The sequence below is a fragment of the Hydractinia symbiolongicarpus genome, chromosome 11 (assembly GCF_029227915.1).
Source record: "Hydractinia symbiolongicarpus strain clone_291-10 chromosome 11, HSymV2.1, whole genome shotgun sequence".
NCBI classification, from domain to species: domain Eukaryota; kingdom Metazoa; phylum Cnidaria; class Hydrozoa; order Anthoathecata; family Hydractiniidae; genus Hydractinia; species Hydractinia symbiolongicarpus.
Window position 1 is genome coordinate 17,631,707 of NC_079885.1, and position 11,906 is coordinate 17,643,612.

The following is an 11,906-nucleotide window of genomic DNA, read 5'->3' on the forward strand; positions in this document are numbered from 1 at the left end:
TTGATACAATTTACTTCTAGAATTTCTTTCAGCTTAGTCGCTACCCATTGCTCCATTTTCGGACATAATGTTTTTGCAAGAGACTGTTTGGCTATTTCTCGAAATGGCAAAAAGGCATCACTTGACCAGTAAAAATTTTACTTTGGCAGGGACGTAGGCCGAGTAACCAACATACAAGAAACGGCTTTTGGTTTTGGTTACGAGTTTTGAAATGTCGCCGTTCTTTGCAATAATTTATGCCCCAGATTGTAGGTTTTGTGTCTTAAACTAGAGGTTGATTTTGTTATTTCTTTTGTTAACAATAATTTTTATTCTTCGTTTTGTGTTTCTTTTAGGACCGAATCTCCATTTCCTCCTCCTGATTATGATAAAACTGAGAACGGCGAACATGGTAATTATGAAAAAAGTTTTCCTGTGAATGGTAGAATTATTTCTGATCGACGTATTGTTAAGTTTTAATCCAAAGAGGGTACTTTTTAAACTTCGGACAAATTCGGTCATTTCTGCAAAGGAAAACTGATAAAATGCTTTATATGTCTACTCTAAGTAAACTATTTGTATGATGGTGAACTGGTGACACTAAAATAAATATTCTGCTGTTATAGGAAGACCGAAGGAAATTGCTTTATCTTTATGGATTGAATCAATAATCAGAATAGATACCACAAACATGGTAGGTCACAAATTGAGAATATATAATAACTAGCCGGGCCCCCGACGTTTAAACTTTGGGTTAAGTTACTGTGTGACACGGCGCTGAATTGTACCTTGTGCCACACATGAGGAGAAATTTTTTTTTCAAGAAACAACTTTCCCCGCAACAGTTTAAAACCCGTTGGTACTCCATCATAGCAGAAGCAATCAAACAACATTTTTTTTACTTTGCAGAATAAGTTTCTGCGAAAGTTCAAAAATTAATCGTGATGCACAAACGCATAGACTTAATACCCTTCACAAGAAAAACTTTATCGCAACTTCCGTTCAAATAAGAACATAGGAAACAGGCCGTCGTTACCCCGTCTAGTTAAAAAAATTGCTCGGCAATTTTATTTTGCGAAAAAAAATTTAAAAATAAATTTAAAAATTTGTCCGTGTAAATAAAAACACCTCCTACAGGATGTGTTCTGATTTACACAAATAGAAATAATGCTATCTAAGGTCAAAAAATGTCGTACCAAACTGAATAGTAAGGCTAGCTAGCTAGGTGGCTTTTGATGCTTTCTTAAAATCTATACGTGTGTAGCCAAAATCTTAAAATTTGTAAGTTCAAGATTTGTATGTGGCTAAAAAACGTGACAATATTTTTATCTTAACATGTAAACATATAAAAACAAAAAGAAAGAGCTTTTAAAGACAAAACGTAAAGAAAAAACAGACTCACCAACGTTAATGGCACAGCTTTCAAAATAACCGTAAAAATCAGTTCTGCGGGGATTTTCCGAATTTTCCGAAAAAAGCTGCGCGCAACCATTTTGAACACACAGAGTAGGGCTATTATTAAAGAGACTAGTCGATAAAGCCCGTGGAAAAATCAAAGAAGAACAATGGAAAAATGGGTTGCTTAGGATTTTTTGGTGCGTCAGCAGTGCATAGACAAAAATAAAATTGGTGAAATTTAGTCATTCGTTGTCTGTAATGTGTAGAGGTTGAAACCTTGATCAAAATAATGTATAGTATCGTATGTTTTCGATAAAAGCCTAAGGAGATATAAGGGTTTAAAAATTTTGGTGACGTCAGCAAAGTCCCTACGAAAAGTTCCAAAAAAAATTTCTTTACAAATTCGTACACCCGTATAGATCTTGAAATGCTGATCAAAAAAATGTATAGGAACGTGAACTTTTGACAAACGGTTGCAGAGATATTGGGGTTTGGAGGTTTTTTAATGACGTCACCAACCCTTCCATTCCGAAACGGATTCGAGGACCCAGCCTTGTGAAAATTACCCAAATTGGTCCTAGGTGGTCCCTAGTTACCCATGTGGTGAAAAATCATTGACGTCATCACCTCGTTTCCAAGTTATTTGGCCTTAAAGTTTTTAGTGCACTGTAACGGCTTCATTAATTTAATATAGGATATTGACGTTAAAGTAGTGTTATTGACGTCGCGCCGTAACGTCATAAAATTTAACATTTAAGACATACTTTTTTCGGCAACTTCAAAGAAAATTTTGGCGACATTAAAGGAAAATGACGATATCCACTATGACCGTCACATACACTTCGCATCTATATAATAATACGCCAGTTCCGTGTCTCTGTGACAGGCAAAGTGGATGTGTTCATTTTCCTTTGATCTTACCGAAATTTTCTTTGAAGTAACCGAAAAATGCATGTCTAACATGTTAAATTTTCTGACGTTACGGCGCGACGTCAATAATACTACTTTAACGTCAATATCCTATATTAAAATAATGAAGCCATTACAATGCATCTAAAACTTTGAGGGCAAATAACTTGGAAACGAGGTGGTGACGTCAATGATTTTTCACCGCGTGGGTAACTAGGGACCACCTAGGACCAATTTGGGTAATTTTCCCAAACCTGGGTCCCCGAATCCGTTTCGGAATGAACGGGTTAATTACGTCATCAAAAATCTTCAAACCCTAATATCTCTGCAACCGTTTACCAAAAGTACATGATCCTATACATTTTCTTAATCAGTGCTTCAAGATCTATACGATGAAGGCAACAGGTATACGAATTTCTTAAAAAAAAATTTGGGTTTTGACGGTTCATTGCTGACGTCAGCAAAATTTTTAATACCTTATATCTCCTTAGGCGTTTGTCGAAAACATATGATCCTATACATTATTTTGATCAGCGTTTTAACCTCTACACATTACAGGCAACGAATAAACTAAACTTCGCCAATTTTTTTTGTACCTGCACTGCTGACGTCAGCAAAAAATCTAAAAAAACCCATTTTCCATTGTCCCTCTGCCTAAGTGGATTACTCCACGGGCCTTATCGACTAGTTATTATATAAGAAGACATTAAAAAAATAAACAATGAACTTTTACTGCCGACTTAGCACATGTTTTGTTTAAGATAATTAGGAAAAAATTAAATAGACTGCTAATCAACTTGCCAGGTTGAAAATTTGCGAAGTTAAACAACTTAGACCTCAAACTAACAAGCAAGTTAAAAAACAGCTTTTTAAAGGACAGAAAAATATTTTTTTAATAAATAATACTGAAGTAGTCAGTAGCAAAAAGTTGTTATTTTACTCTAAGAAAATAAAAACTGTCTATGCAATAAAGTTGGGTTTGAAAAAGTTTATAGAGAAATTTTGTTGCTCCAATTTGCGAAATCCAAATGAATTTTAAAGGTTCTAATATAATAATATATATAGCTGAAAGAATCACAATAGCATTAAAAACAAAATATCATAAACGCTGACAAAACAACTAGTTGTATAAATTGTAGCCACACAAATATGGATGACAAAGCAGGTTTATGGTTGTATTTTCTTCCACTTCGGTCATTTCTCAGCCATATTGGCATCCTTATTCGATTATTTCGAATTTAATTTAATTTCGACGTCATTAGGTTACTCTTAAACGCACTATTTATAAAAAAGGAGCGAGCTATAGGGGTTTTACATTTGTTATATTCTATATATACTTTCAGCGACTTAATTTCGGATGGAGAAACAAGTTTAACGTCAATACTTAAAATTTCACCGGCTTTATCGATATGTACGAAAAATCCTATGGCTACGGGAGCTAAACAGTTATTTTGTCAAATTTTGAAAATGGTAAAATCGATCGAATCGAACAATGTCGATCGATTCAACCATTTTCGTTTTAATGAAAATTCGTTTTAAGTCCTAGATAATATTTAATTCGCGTTTTAATGCGTTTAATTTGCAAAAGCGACGCTGTGCGCTTTAAAAGTGAAGGCTGAAAAAAAATAGGTTTAATTATCGATTGTCTGTGACTGCTTGTAGGGGAAAAATGGGGCACATTTTTCAAAAAAGGATTTAGATCAAAAGTCCATTTGACGTTGTCTGTTACAATTGTTATTATCAGCTAACCCTAGCTGCACAAATCAGCTACGATAAAAACAGGAAAGCCGGTTCTAAGAGCTAAATTCCGCCTTATCTCGTCTATATAAGAAAAATGTTTTATAAAAGCATTGAATGAAGTATTTAATGTATTACTACATGACAATATTTCTGGGGTGTCCATTCACCGACCCTTCTGGGTTATGCACACGACCCATTACCGACGGGTCACTGAGCCAAATCCGACTGATCGACGGAAAAAGATGGAGACGGAGAGGACAAGAAAAACTGCAGTCGGTTTTAATAAAATCTTGGATGTATTCCGAGTTTAAGAAAATCATTAGTAGCAGTGGCATTGCATCTCATGATGATTCGTTTATTTTTAGCAGAAATTCTATTTTAAGTTTCGTATCACAAATATTCTGCATTTCTTTTGCAATATATAATTCCGCGATTAAAAACCTTTAATGATGTTTAATAGTACAAGGCTTTTCCCTTACTTTGTTTACAGGAAATGATAATATACAGCTATCTTAACCAACAATGGACAGACAGCAGATTAAAACGAACAAACCATCACACAGTTGTCTTGCAGGATAGAACTGCAGTATGGGTGCCAGATGTTTACTGTTTAAACTGCAGAAAATCAACATTGAACTCTAAAGAAAACAGAGTTCTGTTAAGAGTGGATCTTCAAGGAAATATTTACTACAGTCAAGCGTAAGTGATGCTGAAAGTTTATCTGAAGAATTTCTTGTTGGGTCTAAGCTGTCATCTCCTTTCGCTTCATTTGTTTTTGTCAATCACAAATGAATTCTTTTTTTCTGCACAAATGTAAGTTAATTCCTGATCGTGCTCAAATAAGCTGAATTTCCTATGACTTGTTGCTATGCGTACTACACCGAAATCAGTTGTCTGACCTGAAAGTGCGTAAACACTAGGGTTGAACTGAGCTTTTTACGAAGTCTGTTTTTCAAAAGTTATATAATGGAGAAATAATTATCTCTACAGATAAATTTCATTATTTTCAGATTAAAAGGTTTAAAAAAAGACATAGTGCTAGCCATGTGATGTTTATAGGAAATGTTTTTCCCATTATTTATTTAGAGGAATATTTCATGCTGCATGCAAGTTCACATTTGAAAATTTTCCATTTGATGAACAAAACTGCAAAATTCAGCTGTCAAGTTGTAAGTGCAAAATTTATTTCAGAGAAAGTACATTATTGATGAAACAATAAGTACATAAAACGTTGCTTACTTTATTATTGTCTACAATACATTTAGTCACACTCTTACAATACTGTGCAGGATAGAAGAAAATTGTCATTTTTAAATTTAGCATACAGGATCTCTTAGCCAATGCACTGCAACCATTAGGCTGCAGAAATTTCGCTTTTGCTGCTCCATAGGCAAGGTTAACTACAGTTTCTAACATCCTCGCATTACAAAACATCCACATCGAGGTCCGGAAATCAATAAATTCATTAATCATGATGACGTCGGCAAAAGTTATAACTGTGCTAGTCTTTTGTGAACTTCATAGAACGTCAAAAGTAAAGACGTGTAACAGTTTCTTATGTGTATTTCCATAGATAGCTACAACAACAGCTACATCAAATATAGGTGGTTGAATGAAGTCTTGGTAAAAAATCACAATCTCGATCAATTTTTAGTGGATGAGAAACCAGAAATAACTTCATTTGTTCGAAATTATTTGGCCGGTAATTTTCTTCCTTTTTGAATCTTGAATAAGCCGATTGTGGTATGTGGCTCTCGATCACGCTGCTTTACGAGGCTGCGGTAATACAAATACTTACAAAATATTATAAATATGCTCTATTATTTTTAGGTAATTTCACGGTGCTTGAGGTTACTTTGAAGTTTAAAAGACAAACCGGTTTTTACGTTATACGTTTATTTGTTCCAAGCGCTATGCTTGTGTGCTTATCATGGGTAGCATTTTTTGTTTCACCTACAGAAGTTGGTGACCGCTTAGCAATTGGTATCACATTAATTCTATCTATGATATTTCTTCTTGGATATGTCGATTCATCACTTCCAAAGGTCTCCTACGTCAAAGCTGTCGATTGGTATTTAATCATGGCACTCATAATGATTGTCTCCAGTGTTATGGAAACTGTTCTGTTGTACTGGTATATTCAAAGAAGGAAAAAGAAAGCATTAGCCGTAGGTAGTTTATGTCTAACCATATTCGAAATGATTTTCCAGCCACTATTTGGCGCGAACAAGAGCAATATGGATGTACGAAAACGTCTAAAGAGTAGTTTAAGAAATGAAAATTTTATTTTTAACTTTTTATTAAAAATTCTATTTTACCGAGGACTTAATCTATGAAATTTGTCCTCAGCCTGTGTTCTTATTTGTTTCACATGCAAGGCCTGAAATTTAATTCATCCATGTTTTGCTTTTTATTTTTCAAGAAAATAGAATTTTTTTGGCAAAAGCAAATGTGATTCTGCTGCTGAGTTTTTGTAACGTTTTTAACATCTTCACCATGCTATTCTTTTGCAAGGCAAAATTTATCACAGACCCATATGTATCAACATTTATTCTGCTTTATTTTACTATTTTTTGAACATGCTGGTATGAACTACCAAAGAAGAAAGGTTTTACATCACAGAAAAAAACTAGCTGTTGGAAAGTTACAAAAAATGATTTTTTTTTATTGTACAACACCTGTGGAAAAAACTTGGTTGGTCTCTGTCGCTGCAGCTTTTTGAAAACGATTACGAAAACACCCCTGTTGAACTCCGTTAACGGTTAATTATTCCATCTTCAAGAAATTAATTTTTATTGTAAGTTGCCATACAAATCACTATAAATGCCGATAAAATTTGTCAGGTGAAGATGAATTTATAGTGAAAACATAAATTTTTATACATGTATATAATGTACATGTACAATATATATAACCGTTATTCCTGCTAGCTTCACCAATGAAATTCCTATATCATATCAAAGAAATGATAAACTTTTAAAGAATAAAAAATTTTGTTTCTTATTCATTTTTATACATGTCATGTTTTTCTACGATTTATACATCTTCTAAATAAATTATGTAAGAAATTCTTTTTTTTCACTTTCTCTTTTTTAAGAAATGTTTTCCACTTTCCAAGTTGTATTTCTTTTATTCACTTTTGAGGCCGTCAAAAATTGTATTGCGATTACAAATTCGTTTGTAAGATCTCCTTATCACGAGATTAGTGGTCGAGAACTTTAAAGATCCAGTTTTGCGTTCGATAACAACTTGACTGATTAGAGACAATATGCTGTATCCGGCCCTGCTGAGATACTTTGTGTAAGGTCACTCATTCATGACGACGGTTAGCAGAATTGTCCATGAAGACTTCTTAATTTATTGTTGAATTTTTACGTTTTTGAATTATAGCGTTTGAAAGAGTTCGACAAAAACATTGCATTGTTGGAAAAAAACAAAACGGGATCAAACGGTGTGCACAGTGATGTAGAGTATTTGGGAGATACGTCTCTCCATCAGCGTCGGAGGCGTAGAACATCAACCAATAGCTGTCACGTGGAAGAAACACGAGAAGTTCTTGTAGGTGAGTCCTATCGTAAAGGTGATTTTATAACCAAAGTGGAATTTTCAGCAAGAATACTATTTCCTTTTATTTATGGAATATACAATACGCTCTATATTTATTCGTACGTCTATAAAACCGATCCACATCTTTAAATGATGTGGTAAAGACAAAAAGATTAAAGAAAGTGCTTTGCTTCAAAAGAGATATAAATTGTAAATCAACCCAGTGGTAATTTAAAAATAGGGAGCTAATGAAACAAACTGCTGAAAATAACCATGACGCTGGAAAATGTGGAACAACACAGCGTCAATCTGCAGCATGTATGATTTAACGGATCCTTACTATTAATTAATATTTTTTTGCTGGTAAAATACTGTCCGTTTTTCACCAGTTCTTTTAACCAATTTTTGTTTGGTTGGTTTAGTTCAATGTGAAATATATCAATTTATAGACAGAGAGTTAAAGCAAAAAGCGCTGAATATGCAATAAATTCTAATTGTGAGATTTTCCACTATTGAAAATGTTTTTTTTATCACTTTGTTTTGATAAAATAAAGCATTCTGCATTAGAAAGCATATCACATTGTCATTTCTTTACACAACGTTGTGAAGCATTTTATGTAAAGAGAAACCACAATGGATAACAGGAGAAACACAATAATATCATCATAATGCCATCAAATCGTAACATTTCACTCTTTAAATTTTTATATTTTTAAGTATGATAACTTATATATTTAAACAGTCAGAAAAATAACACAAGAGCAAAACAAAAATGGCTGCTGTTTTTTCCGGGAAATGTTTGCAACCTTCTTTATTAAACAATGCGCGTTACCAACGACAACAGTAATTCCTTTAAAACATGTAAAAATGACTGGTTATCTACATAAACAAAACATTTCGTTACTTTGGGGCTTGAAATTTATTTCTCAAACTTCGTTTATCATAAATGCGCTCCACATGCAAAGTTATATTACAAAATTACATTATATAAGTTATGTTTTAATTGTGATTGCTAATTAAATAAAGCTATGTAATTGATTTAATCTTCTCCTTCCTGCTTCGTTGTTTGATTACAGGATCCGGCTATTTCCAACATTCGCCTCAGATCACATAACTCTTTTTATTGTCAGCGTTAGATAAATTTTATTTGAACATACGCTTTTTTATTTGTTCAGAGCAACAATGAAGTCTTTTTGACGTGTTCTAACGGAACGATACTTAACATTTTGTACATATCTCCAACAATGTTAAAGAAATATATTTATAGCAAGATGCAAATTTGAGTTGTTCATTTTAAACAGTAACATTTAATCTTAAATGAGATGTTTTAGACTCGAGTATCGTAACAATTTTGGACAGAATCATTTTAGGACCATAGAACTTAAGGCGTGTGTTAATTAAGATAAAAACCTTGAATTATTGCAAGCTATGACTTAAGGCGGATCTCCACTTAAACGAATGTGGTCGAATCGATCGACATCGATCGCATCGATGTTACTTGTAATAGAACATTGCATAATCTTCGTCGATCGACGTCGACCTGGCGGTCGGATTCAATCGAATTCAAAAGTAGGATTGTTTTCTACCTTTTCGTCGATCGATTGAAATTTATCCAATGAGATTGATTTATACCCATGTGATGTAAACAAATCGAAATGGCAGAGGTCTAGGTCAATGTTATCTTTATAAAAAAATTACGCCCCGGAAACGTCCAAAGTATCGAGGGGATGAGGCATGCTGATACTAGCACACTTTAGTCTTTCAGATCGAATCTAATATCTTAAGTCCGCTGTGAACATTCACAATTAAACATCACCAAATTCGATCTGCGTGTTTCTTAGCTAGAAACGGAGTTTTTATTGCTTGTGGTTAAAATCCGCCATCCTTCCCAATATATTATGTCCGAGGTTGTAACATCACATTAGTGAATACATTAGTGTCTTGTGATGCTGAAATGTTTTTGAATAAAAGTCTTTCTTTCAGCATTTCTAAGCTCACTCTCACTTTCAATGAACCCCACCCTCAAAGTCCCCCGGGCGCCTAATCAATTATTTACGTTATGTCTAATTCAACTTTTATTATCAAATAATTTTTCCTTAAATACCGGTTGTGTGATCGTAATATAATCCACTTTATTTGAGAGTCAGTTACAGTGATATATTTAAATGACGTCACCTGTGTGACGGCCAGAAGTTTTAAACAGGTGGGGGTTCAAAGTTAAATGTGCCTGGAGAACTTTGAGTGAAAGCAGAAGGGTAAAGCTGATAATGGAAGAGTACTATTTGTGTTATACATTCAGTATCGACAATCTTTGTCAAGATATATTTAGACATGTCGGCTAATTTCAAAGTTTGCTGCCACAAGTAATTGCACAGGCTATTCCTATATTAGATTCGCGCATATTGAACTTGTTCAGAGCGTACTCAGCACAAGATCCTAGCTTGCTTGGTTAAATCCAAACAAACTTCTTATTATCGGTTTCGAGTGTTAATGAAACGTTAATACGACAAATTATTTGGGGCAAAGCCAGGTGGACAGCTTATGAAATTTGCTAGTCGTACTTTCCAGCACGCTCGCACAACGAAATAATCCACGTCTAAATAGATGGGTCTAACTAAATAACTTAAGTAATAAGTGCACTATAAACACTGCCAACTTTTAATTACGTGAATCTAATATGGAAATATAAGGATAATTTGAGGTTAAATATTCTGGAGCTGCGGTTTAAAAGCGCCCTTCTAGTTTTTCTTAGCTGGATAAGCCATTTAGATTCACACATTTACATACATTTATATTTAGAATAAATCCTTTTATGTTTTCGGAACATGTATGTTAGTCAATGTTATTATAATGTCAAAAATTGTCATCAGCGGCTCCGAAAATTAAAGGAGAGATGAACACAAAATTATTTTGTGGCAGCTAGAAAGTATATTTTAGGCGAGAGGAAAAAAACTATAGGGTTGTAAATCCTTAAATATATTAAGGTAACTACTATAATAACAAATAAATAACTATACTTAACATGTATCTATATATCTTCCTAGCCACATTTTACAGAATTTTCATGGCTGTGTGGGGGATGAGTAGGATTTGCATGTACTTACCACTTATTTTGTAATGAGTTAATTATTTAATAGGTTGTATTTCGGTTTTGATGTTTCTTCCTTGCTTTTTTCCCTTGCATGTACTTGTATGATTTTCGAACACATTGTTTGACTAAAAATATATTAAACAACGTTTATATATAAATTTCCTGCTGTCATGACTGTTTATTTGAGATGAGACAAGCCTTGAAAGGTTTTTAATCCAACAATAGTGGCCAGATGTGTATAGCAGATCAATTGCGTCTTTGTTTCCCGTGAACCTTCTATTTTTATAACTTCATCGTACTCGGCGACGTTAAGGTGCATTCCACGGCTCAAGGTTTTTTTTAACTCGCTAAAGTAAGGCATGTGTCTGGCGAGTAAATTTATAACGCGCCATCTGGTCTACAATTTTTTCGTGGCCAGAAATAATGGCCGTAACATTTCTTCAAAAAATTTTCGCAGGAGTCACAGTGTTATTTTTCTTACTACATGGGGAGTTCGGGTAAGCAGATAATTTGTTGTAAAGGTCTGTAAAAAAGCTAGCTATATATATATTATAAAATTGGGCTCAGGCAAATAAAACATAAAAATTGCTAAGAATTTAAATTACTGCTTATAGTTAACTTATTTCTGCATAAAAAATTAAACTTATTATTTTTACCTTGAAAATGGCTACGATCCTTCCTTAGAACTTATTTTACAATTGTGCTTGAAAATTTTGCAAGTATATATTTTATGTACTTTCCTAATCACCAAACTTTTGAATGTGTACGAAAAAAAATTTAATTTTAATTAAACTGCAACACAGACGTACCCACTTATATACTGTATGTGCATTCCTATATATTTCAAAATCTACATATGTGAAAAGGCAAATTATTAAAGTTGTATATACATATATGCGTGGCGCAAAATCAAAACATTACGTGACTCTGCAATGTATTTATATATAGCAATTGTCATAGAAAAATAATATGCGTGAAGCTGCTGACACATCCCCCATGCTAGCTCATCACCCGAAATGCTGCAAAAATTCTTAACACGTTTTACCTTGAGGTCTGGAAAATGGGAAAAACATTTTTGGTGTGGAGCACTCTTAATAGTAATCTTTTTTGTGGCATTTACTATGGATACATAAAAGACTGGCTTCCCCTGACTTCTTGCTGTTTGGTAGGTGAGATTCAAAATCAAACATCTCTAAGAAAAACATTAGATAACTAGCTAGCTAGCTATGTAGCTAGCCACATC

The 11,906-nt window shown here is 33.7% G+C and overlaps 2 protein-coding genes across 2 annotated transcripts; both read left to right on the top strand.

Annotated features, from left to right (window-relative positions):
* The first annotated feature begins 4,164 nt into the window (after positions 1-4,164).
* LOC130613482 (gamma-aminobutyric acid receptor subunit beta-like) lies at positions 4,165-5,748 on the top strand. Its single transcript, XM_057434819.1, has 4 exons — positions 4,165-4,413; positions 4,517-4,725; positions 5,113-5,195; positions 5,600-5,748. The coding sequence occupies exons 1-4, from the start codon at positions 4,165-4,167 to the stop codon at positions 5,746-5,748; spliced, it is 690 nt and encodes a 229-aa protein (XP_057290802.1).
* LOC130614839 (glycine receptor subunit alpha-3-like) lies at positions 5,531-6,912 on the top strand. Its single transcript, XM_057436298.1, has one exon. The coding sequence runs from the start codon at positions 5,772-5,774 to the stop codon at positions 6,360-6,362; it is 591 nt and encodes a 196-aa protein (XP_057292281.1). The 5' UTR covers positions 5,531-5,771; the 3' UTR covers positions 6,363-6,912.
* The last annotated feature ends 4,994 nt before the right edge of the window (positions 6,913-11,906 follow it).

Bases quoted from the DNA above. Each gene is read 5' to 3' on its own strand.
- LOC130613482 (XM_057434819.1), top strand. From the start codon at position 4,165: ATGACAATATTTCTGGGGTGTCCATTCACCGACCCTTCTGGGTTATGC. The intron at 4,726-5,112 runs GTAAGTGATGCT...TTATTTATTTAG, and splicing joins AATATTTACTACAGTCAAGC to AGGAATATTTCATGCTGCAT. The intron at 5,196-5,599 runs GTAAGTGCAAAA...GTATTTCCATAG, and splicing joins CAAAATTCAGCTGTCAAGTT to ATAGCTACAACAACAGCTAC.
- LOC130614839 (XM_057436298.1), top strand. From the start codon at position 5,772: ATGTGGCTCTCGATCACGCTGCTTTACGAGGCTGCGGTAATACAAATA.